At 39.8% G+C, this 13,914-nt stretch overlaps 1 protein-coding gene across 1 annotated transcript in view; it reads left to right on the top strand.

Annotated features, from left to right (window-relative positions):
• The first annotated feature begins 481 nt into the window (after positions 1-481).
• Positions 482-13,914, top strand: part of DTNBP1 (dystrobrevin binding protein 1) — a 70,402-nt gene continuing 56,969 nt past the window's right edge. Inside the window, exons 1-5 of the mRNA XM_086740170.1 lie at positions 482-575; positions 4,446-4,496; positions 5,901-5,951; positions 6,805-6,865; positions 8,660-8,792. Coding sequence (XP_086596296.1) covers positions 520-575; positions 4,446-4,496; positions 5,901-5,951; positions 6,805-6,865; positions 8,660-8,792 — 352 coding nt within the window. The 5' untranslated portion in view covers positions 482-519. The remainder of the gene's footprint in view (positions 576-4,445; positions 4,497-5,900; positions 5,952-6,804; positions 6,866-8,659; positions 8,793-13,914) is intronic.

Raw genomic sequence — 13,914 nt, 5'->3', positions numbered from 1 at the left:
GTATCTATACAAGCCTGGTAGTCTCCAAGGACAAGAAACGGTGCTGTGCCACACAAACTTGTAGTTGAACCACCTGCTCTGCAAGGACTTGGAAAGATCATCATCTATCCCTTACTCCAAGAACCCAACAATCCCAGGGAGATCCAGTGGGTTCCCTTTCCATATTTTTAAGGTTTCGTGGCAAGGCACGATTCCCTGAGTTCACTCCTACGCTACCATCATTGACGACCCATCGTTACGGACGAGGCTCCCAACATGTCGCTACAGGTCCCTCCCCGGGCGGAGGCCCTCGCCGGAAGAGAGAAGACGCGGCTTCCGCTGGCCGCGAGGGCGGTAACCAACCGCCGCAGACGCGCACCGCCCGCGGGCTGGGACGGGGAGGAGGGAGTTGAGCTCCGCCCCGCCCCTCTCCACGCCCTCGCCCCGCCCCTCTCCACGCCCTCGCCCCGCCCCTCTCCACGCCCCCGCCCCGCCCCTCCGGCCCGGCGCTGGCCTCCGCAGCCGGAGCAGGCCGGCACGATGCTGGAGACGCTGAGGGAGCGGTTGCTGAGCGTCCAGCAGGACCTCACCGCCGGGTGGGTACCGCCTCCGGCCCGGCCCGGTCCCGCGGGGCTGGCGGGGGCGAGGGGAACGGGACAGGGACCCGTGCCTCGCGGCCGGGCGGGGAGGGGGAAGCAGGTGACTGGGGGCCGGGGAGGGGGCGGGGCGGGCGGAAGAGGTGGGGACTTGCGGAGGCGGCACCCCCGGCCCGGGCCCCTCCCGGTCACTCGGGGTGTGCGGTGGTGGCGGTGACTCCCGTCGGTACGTGGTTAGAAACACGGCCCCTGGGTCTGATCCACCCCCTCCCTTCCCGCCTCGATTGAGCGGCTGATGGCGGGCTCACCAGCCCCGGCGGCCCGCAGCTGCGGTCGGGAGCCGAGGGGAAGGGGTGCCCGGTGTTTGGGAGGCAGCTGCGGTCGGGGGACGGAAAGGGAGACGGCTCTTTGGAGAGGAGGAGGAGGAGGAGGAGGAAGATGCGAATGGAGTCGGTTAACGCGCTTGAATTTTTTATGAAGTGACCGACCTTCAGGGTTTTGTGGATTAACATAAATGCCTAAAGAGCATCCCTGTGTTCAGCAGAGGAAAAGCTTTTATTTTTTTGGAAGATGAGTTACTGTCACTTGGGGAAGAGAAGCACAGGATAAGCGGAAGGAGCAGGCACTTGCTTACTTTAAAAAGTAGAAAGATATTCTAACTGCATTGCCTCACAAAGCTTTTTTAGATAAGCCCTGTGTCAATGCTATTTTTAGTCCAAATGAGCGTTACTAGAAGTCAGTGTTTGGCTAGAGAACAAGGTCATGCCTGTGCTGCAAAACTTGGTTTGTAATGAGCCACAGGAGAGTATTATGTTGTAATCAATTACTTTTAAAAACTGCATGGTCTTTGGCAATGTTGAGGCTGCCTTAGGATACCCGTATGGTAAATATTTTTTATGTGGTGATGGATGTCTGTATGCTCCAGAAACTTAAAATAAATAGTTAATACTTACTTACTAACACCACTGTATCATGGTCCAGAGAAACTGGTAGAATAAGCCAATCAACCAGATAAGTTTCTTCTATGTTATCTGTCTCATCTTAACAAACAGTAATTGAATATTAAAATGTCTTAAGAATACAGAGAAAGGAATTGCTTTATTGCTGTCTGTCTTTGTTTTGCTGTTATTTGTAGAACTTCTTGCAGAGTTTGATGCCTCAGTACAGTGTAAGGTTCTTTTGAAAAGGGTTTTTTTCACGTGATTAAAGAGGACAACAGAATCAGAGAATAGTCTGGGTTGGAAGAGACATTTAAAAGTCATCCAGTCCAACCTCCCTTGTAGTGAGGAGGGACATCTCCAACCAGATCAGGTTGCTCAGAGCCCCGTCCAACCTGACCTTGAATGTTTCCAGGGATGGGGCATCCACCACCTCTCTGGGCAACCTGTTCCAGTGCTTCATCATCTTCATTGTAAAAAGTTTCTTCCTTATGTCTAATCTAAATCTACCCTCTTTTAGTTTAAAACCATTACCTGTTGTCCTGTCACTGTAGGCCTTGGTAAAAAGTTTCTCCCTGTCTTTCTTATAAGCCCCTGTTAAGTACTGGAAGGCCGCTAAAAGGTCTCCCAGAAAGGTCATAATGTGCTGGATCTGATGGTCATTTACCTCTGTATCTCCATGTATTGCTGCAGTGGAGTCAATATGTTTCCACGTAGTCTCTAATTTGCCTTCTTACTTGTACTGCAATGTTTTGTTGTGTTTTGAGAACAGTCTATGATTTCATCATTTCCATCTTAGTGTTTTAGCAGCTCCATTAATGTATGCTTCTTGGTGTGCCCTACCTTTAAATTTTTTTAATCTGGAGTGCATTCTTTTTTTTTTTGCCATTGGGAACCTTATCTTGGAGCCGTAATAGCAGAGGCTGTGGAGAGGATCGAGTTTTTTCCTGTAGCGTCCCCATGGATTCAAGCCAGAACATGACTTGTCCTGGTTCGCCCCTTTTCCCTTCCTACATAATGCAACTGCGATGCCATAGTGTTCTGGATTACTCCATTCCCTACCCCTCTGAAGTGGTAATAGAAGTCATTTTACACTGTTAAGACTTCAGCTCAAAATGGTCAAAACTCAAATAAAGTATTTCTAGTGTTAAGAATGCTGGGTCAGTTGTGGCTAGCTTGTTAACTACAATGAATGCTTGCAAAGTAGAGCAGTTGGATTTCTTGAAACTTTGTGAGGAAGAAGCTTTTCCAGGGCTTCTAAGAAAAGAGTATCGCTGAAAAAAATTAAATATGGGGCTGTGTAATGTGAAGAAAGAGCAGTTTAGTTTTCTTAGCCATTTCTGTGTACAAAGGAATTAAGATCCTTTTCCCCTGCTCAGCTGTGTGTGCTTTCTACTTCTGTGTATCCTCTGTATCTAGATTTCGACCCATTTACTCGCAAGCAATCTTTTTTTTTTTTTTTTTTTTCTCCTCCTGCAAGGAGGCACAATAGTGAACTGTGTTTGTCTGTGCTCAGGCAGTCATTTGTGCGCTTCTGCCAGCTTGAGTGATGTGGCTCACACTACCTCTACTTTGCACAGAGAACCCTATTGAAAGGAAGTCAAAGAACACTAGTCTAGTGATAAATTGTTTAACTTTTACTTCTGACTGCTGGCAGATTTTCTAGTAACAGAACTGGTAGTTGTGACCCAGCATTTCCTTCTATCCATGTATGCAGAGGAGCGCTGCTGTTACAGGCTGGCATGCATACCGGGGAACATGACAGGAGAAGGGCAAATTGCAGGCAGTGTTCTTTCTCAGTGTGCCGTGGTTGTTGCTACTTGGCTCTACTATTGCGAACAACTCTCTTAACAGGGAGTGGAGATGTGCCTTAGCATGTCTTTTCTCAAATTGTCAACCACCTATTTTGCTGTAGAACTTTGAGGTTTCTTCTTTGAGTTCCTGGAAATCGGTGGTGGTCGAGACTGGGCGAGTGATTTGTCTCACCCTAGAAGCAGCCTGAATAATATCTGTATATTAGAGTGTTTTCCAGTCACTGGGTCACTCAAGATTATGTATCTCTATGTCACTTCTGGAGGATATCTTTGGAGCTCATAGCTCCAAAGATGTGTCTGTGTGTCTTTTATTTCTTCCTAAGCCTTGCTGTCCTGGACAGCTCAAAGGGCGTAGAGACTGAGGACATCCATCATCCTGGTGGTCAGAGGAGGTTTTGGTTCTCGCTCTGCTGTGCCAGCTTTCGTAGCATATACAGGTTGACTGAAAAAGAGTAAAGAGTGGAAGAGTTGTGTGCTGTTGGGGGGAGGGGGGTCGTTTGTTGTTGCTTGGGGTTTTGGGTTTGTTTATTTTGTTCGGTTGGGGTTTTAGGAGCAAGATACCAGTCACTTTGAAATTGGCCATAGGTGAAAGAATCCTCAGATATGCTCAGTAGCAGCACACTGTGGTGATGCTGCTGGAGATTCTGATAGTTGGCAGAAGGAAAGTTGTGCTTGTGCTAGTTTTGTGTTGGCAAACTTAAGGCAAATGGGAACAAATGTCTCTATGTGACTGTCATGCTTTTCCTTGGCACATATGCCTTCTTGTAAAGGATACTCTTCGCGATTGGATTGATGATTTCTACGCAGATCTTTAATACCTGTTTGCTAAGGAAACAGTATTGAGAGCTGGATGACTTGGATGTATAGCTCCCATTAAACTTTTCATACTCAATTGCTTGATGCACTTATAGAAAAGTCTCATAATTTAGAAGAAGTGTAGGTGGAAATAATTTCATATGACAGTCTCCCCAAAACTAAGTGACATTTGATTTATTTGTGAAATTAGCTGAAACAAAACTGACTATAATAGACGGGAATTAACACATGCTGTGTTCAAACAAGTTGTTCTCTGGTTTTGGTGTTGGAAACGTCTGATGGTTTTGTGTTTCGATTTATAGGTTGAAGACTTTGGGGGACAAATCAAGAGAAGCAAAAAAAAGCAGACAGAGGTACTTCTGAACATCTTAAGAACATCCTAAATCTATGTTATGCATTGTTAAAGAAAAATTTGAAAGTAGCTTATATATCTGAGCCAGTTACAAAAACATTTGCATATAGTTTTATAGAACATTCTTTTGATAACATAAAAGCTTAACCCTAATATTAAGGAAATACTTTGCTTGATAAAGCCTTGATTGATATGCCTAAATAGTTTCTGATGGCCATCAATAAGTTTGTAAATGACTACTTAAATTATGTGACTATTCAATGTTATTGTAGTACTTTATACTAAAGATCCAGGTTGCAGTATACTGAAATGTAATTATTTGCAATCTCTGTCAATCTCATGTACTAAAATTGTTATTCAGTTTTTTTAGTGTAAGAAATACGAGCTTTCTTATTGTGGAAAATATATGTATAGTGCAGTACTTAACATCTTTTTTCATCTCTGTTGCAAGAAGATTTAAGAATTATGATTTTTTTTTTTTTTATCCTCTGCATTTTAGTGTATTGTTCATTATTTCAATCTGTGTAAACTGTAGAGAAGACTACTTAAGGTCTGTAAATGACATCTAGGAATGTTTCTTCTTTGAATAAGCTCAGGTGTGCTTTAGTTAAAGCAAGTTTTTACTAAAACACAGTATGTAGACACGAAACTGTTTTAAAACAAGCCCAAAGTGTATTAAGTTCTGAAGCTTGGTGTTTTGGATGTAAAGGTTTTTTAACTGACCAGTGATTGTGTTGACATGACACAGAAGCTAAACTTAGAATGGGTGAAGGTTTGATTAAAACTGTTTTAGGCAACTGCCTTCTTTCTATGTTTCCAGTCCATAATATTTTGGTTCATCTCGTGTACTGTAAATATCCATCACTGTTTGAGAAAAGCACTGGGCAAATCAATTGGATCATCACAAATAGGGGGATGCCAGGGTGACTTCTTTGCTGATGAAGTTCTGAGACAAATACAGCTTAGCTTAATTGTAAGGATGGCTGAGAGCTTTTGGGTCGGGATCAGAGCAGAAGCCAGTAAGGGTGATGTTGTGAGTAGTCTTGTTTTCAGAATGTTTCTGTCCACTATTTTAAGTTAAAATAATGTTCATCCTCTGTGTTTGTTAACTGTGCTAAGAAATTATCTCATAAAAGTTGTTTTTTAATGGATAGTATGAAAAGAGGTTAGAATGGGCTACCATAAAATAGCAAAGGGCATAAAAACAACCCTTTGGAATATTCTTCTAAGATACACTGTGTAATGCATTTTAAACCAGGGTTGACAAACTGTTTGTGAAAGTGAACTGTAAGGGAATATTTCTGTGCTCAGCATATCTGTCTAACACAGATATGTGTGCACACATTTTTTTATAACATCCTTCTATTTATTAACAACATTTTTCTATTTACAATTTGTTTGATAGAACTGTTCAGTGTTTGCCAGAGTTTTCTGCTGGACTGGAATTACTGAGCAGGTATGACCTTCCATTTCTTTTGTTAGTATCTGCTTCCTGTAATTTCAGAAATAACTTTATTAGGTTAAAAAGATGAGAAGAAAATGAAGGTGTTACTAATAGTTTTTTTTGGATGTTCTGCAGTGAGTTGAGTGGGGGTGGTTATCAAATGATAAATATGTTTAAAGCTTGTCTGGTCTTTAAGTGCTGTCATGTTAATAAAACAGAAGTTCTGGAGGAAAAGCAACGTTTGAAAGATTACTTTAGTTAAGAATCTAATGCAGAGGGATGAAGACAACTGGCATTGAGGCCCAGCCTGTGGTTTTAATTTGATGTTTTATAACTTTTACATATTTGATATTACATCATTCTGTTATAATAGAGCAGTATGCCTGTCATTGCCATGAAAAGAAAGCGTATTCCTTGTGTATTTAACCACATTTTTTCTGAGTAGCAGAAGCTATTTGCATTATAAATTTCCTTTGTATTTTTATCTTTAATATCTGTTCTCTTTTTTTTTTTTGAGAGAGAGTCGGCTGTGATTACAATCTTGTTAATTTTTTTCATTTTCTTAATGACATTGGGTCCCAAGTAGTGCTTAAGGCTTTTATGTGTAGTCTTACAAATACTACTGGGTCCATTTAGCTCTTAATATAAGCTAGCAGTTTAAGAAATGTAAATCACTTTTTCTTTGAAAGAAATTATTTCTTATTGTATATTTCTTTCTGGTATTTACTATTCTACTAAGACAACTGTATAACTTTAACTGTTATTTCTGGTAGCCCCTGTAAATAACCACAGTGGCATCCATGAAATCCTCTTCCTTTGTAAAAGAAACACAGTAAAAATAGTTGTTTATATTTCTTCTCCTCAGATATGAAGATGCTTGGGCTGCCCTTCACAAAGGAGCCAAAGATTGTGCAAAAGCTGGAGAGGTAAGAAAAAATAACAATGCCACACTTGCAATATTTTAGAATGTAGATAATTTTAAACTAAAATTTTTAGTACTCATGTACTGGGTTGACCCTGGCCACTAGGTAAGCACTGACACAGCCTCGTTCACTCCCCCCCCCCAGCGGGTCACAGGAGAGACGAGGAAGAACAAAAATGAGAAAACTCATGATTCAAGATAAAAACAGTTTGATAATTGAAGGACAGAGGAAAAATAAGTGATGCAAAAGCAGTCAATCACAACCTCCTACAAGCAGACTAATGCCCAATCAGTCACAGAGCAATGGTTCCCTTGGAAGAACAAACCCTTAATTTTTATTGTTGAGCATGATATATGGTGTGAAATATCCCCTTGGCCAATGGTCAACTGTTTCCAGCTGTGTCCCCTGCCAACTTCTTGCCAAGTTGTAGCCTTCTCACTGCAGGGGGAGCAGAGATGAGTGGGAAAGAGAGAAGGCCTTCACACTGTACGAGCATTGTCCACCAATATACAAAACATTGGTATGTTATCAGCACTATTTGGGTCAGAAAGCCAAGACACAGCACCATATGGACTGCTGTGAAGAAAGTTCACTCCATCCCAGTAAAACGAATATAATGAAAAAGTAATGTTCCGTATTGCTTCTTGGGAAAAAATGCCAAGTTGCATTGTTTTTTACTGTGATTTTAAGATGGTGTTTGACAGGCAGCTGATGGAGTGGATCAGAATGTTCAGTTCCTCTTGTTTCTCACAGCTCTTCCAGATTTGATGGTACTCAGCCTACAATTAATGTTCTTGAAGTATTAAATACATATATTGTAAAAATATAAATTTTCTGTGATCATGTTTCTTACAGGGTATCATCTAACAAGAATTGTCTGAAGATCATTCTCCTGTTTACTTTCTGATATTTCAATTCTGATATTTTAATTGAGCATGAGAATTTCCTAGTGCTTTAAAGTACCTTTCAACTGATATATTGACACTCAGAATTTCTTGTCTTCCATGTTCAGATAGTTGTAGTCACTACTTGCCCTTAATTGTATCATCTTACTGTTTTTCTGTGGGGATGTTAGGTTAGAAAAGGGTATTAAGTACAGCTTTGTCAGAGTGCGACAGGAAGGTGATGGTAAAAATAAGACATATCCAGAAGTTTAAGTCGTTATTTTTTGTGCTTTCCTGCCATTATTTGAAACATTTTAAGTTAGCTGGGAATATTGTTTTGAGGCTGTATAAGACATCTTAACATTGCCGATAAATGGAAGTGTAGACAGTAAATAATGAAACTAATTCTGGAATTGGTATTTCTTCTAAATCAAACATACTCTGTTTTCTGGAGTAATAATATCTGGGAAAATGGTACCAAGTGAACTCAGCTAACTTGGTTTTATTGATTAAATTGGTATGTCTAGCAACATTAAACTAAGTTCTTGATCTAAATAAGCCTTACATTGTAGCACTGCATTGTTGTTATTGTGTACCAGTGCAATGTTGCTGTCAGAATTCCAGGTGCATATTATTTACAGTTAATAAAATCCATAAAGTATTTCCTGCATTGATTAACATAGTAAGAAATAATTTTTATATTGCTTTAATGAATGCATTTTGATATAAATATTCCATACTACTGGGGCTTTCTTGAGCATGTTGTATATTTACTTGAAAAATACACAAGTGACAGTGCTATAAGGTCACTGTGCTGACCTTCATTTGCAGATGCAAGAACTCTAAAAAATTAGTCAGGATGCTTGTAAATAGGTAGTAAATGCTAGTAAAGTAAATAACCTGTTTGTTTCAGCTGGTGGACAGTGAAGTTGTGATGCTTTCTGCACACTGGGAGAAGAAAAGAAACAGTCTGGTGGAACTACAGGATCAGCTCCAACAAATACCTGGGTTTTTAGCAGATCTAGAATGCCTCACAGAAAGCCTAGGTAAGGTTTAATAAATATAACAAACATTTAAGTGATTGCAGAGGATTAAACTGAAGTTCAGCTGTTGTGAACATTGCAATTGTAAAATGTAATTTTGCTTCCCAAACACATCCTTTCTATTGTAAAACAGTTCTTAAACAAACTCGTTTTGTTAAAAAAAATTAGTAGTGGTTGCTCTTCCAGCAGTTAAAATATTGTATATGTCATTATTTGGAGAAAAAAAGTTGTATGGCAACCGCATATCTTGATGTGAACAGCTGAAAATTATTATTATCGAAGTATTTTTAAATTCATAAACTTTTGTAAGTAGTGTGAACACTCGTATGTAGTTGTTTCTCTTAGATGGAGTCTATATCATTTTATGTAATAATTTGTTTTAAATCATCATTTGGTGGGGGGCAAGAAACTTACTTGACTTGGGACACTTTTAAAGCAGAAACTTTTTGTTGAGAGTAACTGTTGGTTCCAAAGCTGGCTTCTGTAGTTTAGGTTAGTGTACAGGGTTAAGCTATTCTGAAGTGACAGGTGAAACTAGCAATGCTACATATTAAGATTTCCAAATACCTCATGCTTGTTAGGTGGGTTCCAATTTTTATAACTTTACCAAATGTTAACCTGTTGATTTCATTTAAAAGATTAAAAGATAAATGCTTTAGTGCACTACTTCTGGAAACTTCTTATGCAAAACAGTTGATCCCAGTTGATCCACTGTTGAAAATGAAATTAGGAAAAGATGTTCTGGCTGCTTTGTCTCTGAAAAGCTCTAGTGTTACTGAGCCTTGAGATGGGGATGCAGCATTTGACAAGTAGCAAAGCTTTCTGTCAAGAGAAGGCCTCTTGCTGCCTCCATGAAAATCTGTTCAAGTTGCATCAAATTCAAGTTTTGTAAAACTGCTGTCTGTGCATGGATTTTAGTAGCTGACTTCCCTAGAGACGCTGCCTGCACTATTCTTACACCAGCTGGGAAATATGCAGAAATTCTTCATGTAATTGCGGCTCTTGTTTTTTTGTGGAGTAGGCTGGCATCTGATGTGAAGAGAATGAGGGTTCTTTTCTGTGTTTGGAGTCTAATTTCTCATTCATCTATGGTCAGTGGATATGCACAAATTGGCTTTTGTTCTGAGGTAGGCTGGTAATAACTTTGCTATTTTTTTCTGAACCAAGTAATATTTCATTTTTTATTACAATTTTCTTACACCATGTCGTAGTTGAGCCCCGATCGGGACCAGACTACGCAGTCTCTCTCTCACTCCCCCCACCTTCTGAGAGAACAGGAGAAGATGATATAAGAAAAACGGCTCAAGGTTTGAGATAAGGACGGAGAGAAGTCCTTAAAGTTACCGTCACGGGCAAAACAGACTCGACTTGGGGAAAACTATTCATTTATTTCTAAAATTAGCAGGAGAATGAGACAGGGAACAAGATAACCTGCATCCACGCCTCCCTCTTCCCAAGCTTAACATTTTCATTATCTCTACTACCTTCCCCTCCCGAGCGGCACGGGGGGCGGGGGGAAGGGAATGCGGGTTGCAGTCCGTTCATCATACGTTGTTTCACGCCTCTGCTTCATGGTCGGGGGAAGAACTCCTCACATTCCTCCCCTGCTCCGTTGTGGGGTGCCACCCCTACGCCACAGTCCTTCGTGGAACTGCTCCGGCGTGGGTCATCTCTTCTACGAGGTGCAGTCCCTTCAGAACAGCTGTCCCAGCGGGCCCTCCACGGGCCACAGCCGCCTTCAGGCATCCACCTTCCCCAGTACAGGGTCCTTCACGGGCTCCAAGTGGATCTCTGCTCCTCCATGGACCTCCATGGGCTGCAGGGGGACAACCTGCTCCACCATGGTCGTCACCACAGGCTGCAGGGGAATCTTGGCCAGGAGCCGCATTACTCCTCCCCCTCCTTCTGAACTGACCTTGGCGTCTGCAGCCGTTCCTCACAACAGGCTGGTAGATGTCTCTCAGGATCTTTTTTTACATCATCTTATTCACTTCTCATCTCCTTTCCACTTCTTGCAGCCAGGCTGGACCGAGTTGGGCCCAGTTGGCTGCCTGGTGAGAGGCCTGCGCCTCCCCCTCTGCGCCTCTGCCCCCACTCAGCTTCTTCACATCTTCTCTTCTCTCTCTTTTTTTTTTTTCTGTTTTCCCCTTCTTAAATACGTTATCGCAGAGGCGTAATCACGGAACATTCTGCTACCAATCGGCTCGGCCTTGGCCAGCAGCAGGTCCGCCCTAGGCCTGGCCGAGTCCACTGAACAAAGGGGAGCAACTTCTAGCAGTTTCCTACAGAAGCTACCACCTTAGGCCCCCCCTCACTAACAAAACCACGACACACCACCTTGTTTTGTAAGGCTTTATCATGTGCACTAACCATTTAATGTTTGCTTTTTGAAAAGCTCAATTATTTTCTAAGGAAATATCAGTTCAGATAGTGATTTATTTAAATACAGATTTTAATATCATCATGCACAAAGCGATGCAGTCCACTGGCAGACCAAAGATAAACAATATAATAAAAATCTAATGGAATTGCCTTTATAGTTCCTAACTGCAAATGCTATAAATCCCGATGAATTGGGGTTACCTTCTCATTCCTAATGTTACAGTTTTATGAACCAGAATTAATCTCATCCTGATTGTAGAATTACTTGGAGAAAACTCAGTGTCACTAGAATATTTTTGATACTGCACAGGCAAGACTTAGGGAAGTATTAACTAGTCTGTTCTGGGAGGCTAATGAATTTTGAAGTCTGCTGCTAAGATGGTGAGATTTGAACCAAATTTTCTAGCCTCACCTTGTGTGTCAGATTTCAAGTAATTTACTTATAGGTTTTTATTTTTCCTCCTAACCACTGTAAGTTTTTTGGAATTGTTTTTTTTCTGATAAGTTTTATGGAGCCTATTTGAAGAGAAAGATATAATTTGTACCAAATCAACATCTACACTTCTGGAAGTGATTTACCAGAAATTTGCTGTGATACTCTGCTCATTGTTTTTCGTTTTTATAACTCTGAGCTATCTGCTTTTATAAACGTAAACTGTATTAACTTTTCCAGAAGATGACTAATACTGTAGCTGTCAATTTTAAATACCAGTGAAACATTCTATAAAAAAAAAATGTTAAAATAGAATTATAAACTATTGTGTCCTGGATTGTGCATCCAAGACGTAAGTTGGCTCATCTTTGTAATTTCAGAAAAGCAACAGTTCTGCATTGTGACATGATATGCATCTACTAAATCTATTAATGCTTTCGTTTTGAAAGTAGATAGGGAACACTGGCTGCTTTTGATTTAAAAAAAAAACCAAAACAAAACAAAAAAACAGATAATGGAAACAAACCTTCTCAGTGACCTATTTAAAACTGATGAGTCATGTACAGATTCTTCAGCTTGTGCTGTGCATTACAAGACACATTTCCATTAGCACTTTTATAAGTAAATTCCTTTAACTTAGGTACTCACCTTATCAGTCATCCCTTATGTCAAGTAAAGAGTCTGTGTCTTCATTTGATAAGTTTGATTACGCAGTGTCTTGTAGCTGCTGTTGAAAACTTTGAAGAAAAAATTACTCTGAAGTGAAAGTGAAAAGTGCAGTTATTGCCCTTTCAAAGTCCAAAATTTGAATCATCACTTAAGTGAATTTTTTTTTGAGATGCTGTAGAAAATACCTCCTTGATGATATCTTAATATGAAATGTGTTTCGTGTTTGAGCAAGGGCATTTTTCTCAAATATCTGTTTTGATTTCCGCAAATCAGTGCACGCAAACCTTGATCTATATCTGATTTCTCCCCTCCCTTTTTTTTTAAAAAAAAACCAAACAAAAACAACAACATCAAATGCTAAGCATCAACTTGGTACTGCCTTCAGAAAGGCTGCTTGTGGACATAGGTGACAAATCCAATGTAGGGTGAAAATATTTAGACTGGTGAGACTGCGAAGGAAATAAGTCTGAGTATATATTCACAGAGATAAAAGCTATTGCTTCCTAATCTTTCATAAACATTTTTTTCTGAAATATGAGTTAGATGGGTGTGAAAATCAATTGGGGAAACAAACTTTTCACACTGCTTAGGGGAGGTATCCTTGTTTATGTCTTGAGCAGAAGGTTATGCTTTATTTTCAGACTATGTATCGAGTATGAAAGTTGCCATTTTCTAGCTCAGCAAAATTCAATCCAATTTGTTCAGAATTTGCATTTTTAAAAAATGAACATGTTCGCTTTGTTTAAGAAGTAAGATTAAAAACTTCTTAATGGCTTCTTCAAACATTAAGGAAATGTACTAAAACTTGTGAAATATAAGGTCACAGTGATTATAATATTGTTTTTATTAAATTCAATTTGAACTACTTTAAGAACTGAATACCTCATCTTATGGATACTTGTTTTGCAGCAAAAAAAAAGGTCTGTTTTAATGAGGTATACTTATTTTTTAATTTGTTGGTAAAAATGCCAAAGATTTTTCCAGTTTGAATAATACAGTATACTTCTAGCAACATATTGTATTATGAGGTTATAGAATTTAATTTTTATTCATTTCATCAGTTTGTAGACAGCCTCCGAGGTAGTACCTTTAGGAGGAAAAAGTGTAGTGGGTAGTAGCCCATAGACTTCTCTCTGGGGAAGACATGAGTGTCTTTGAGGAGCAGAAGTCATTAATTTACTGTTATCTGTTTATTAATTGTGACTTATGTCACGATTTAGATATTAGCAGATACTGGTCAAGTAAAAGTGAATTTAAGACCAGACAATATATTAAGATTTTTCACAGAGCTGGCCTTTGAACTTGGACTTCTTAATTGTGTTACTTAAATATTAGTTGCTTTTTTGTTAGCATCTAGCAGTTGATAGTTCTTGAAAAAGAGCTGGATAAATGTTTTGTGATGCAGAAATCTGGAATGCAGATTCCAGTAGAAGACTCTAGTTTTCAGTGGTTTCTTTGTGATTTCAAAATTATTTTTAAAGCTAGGAGAGCTGTAAAAACTTCTACTGTAAATGAGTAATGATTTACAGTTGGCAAAATGTTTAAAGAAAATAATGTTTTATTATTAATTAAAATATTTCTAACCGGTTAACCCATTGTTTAAAAACTGCTGTTGCTTATCTTGCTTTCAGGAGTTTAATA

The sequence above is a fragment of the Chlamydotis macqueenii genome, chromosome 2 (genome assembly GCF_036417535.1).
Source record: "Chlamydotis macqueenii isolate bChlMac1 chromosome 2, bChlMac1.mat, whole genome shotgun sequence".
NCBI lineage: Eukaryota > Metazoa > Chordata > Aves > Otidiformes > Otididae > Chlamydotis > Chlamydotis macqueenii.
Note: the sequence above shows the minus strand (reverse complement) of the source record. Positions and strands in the feature narration are given on the sequence as shown.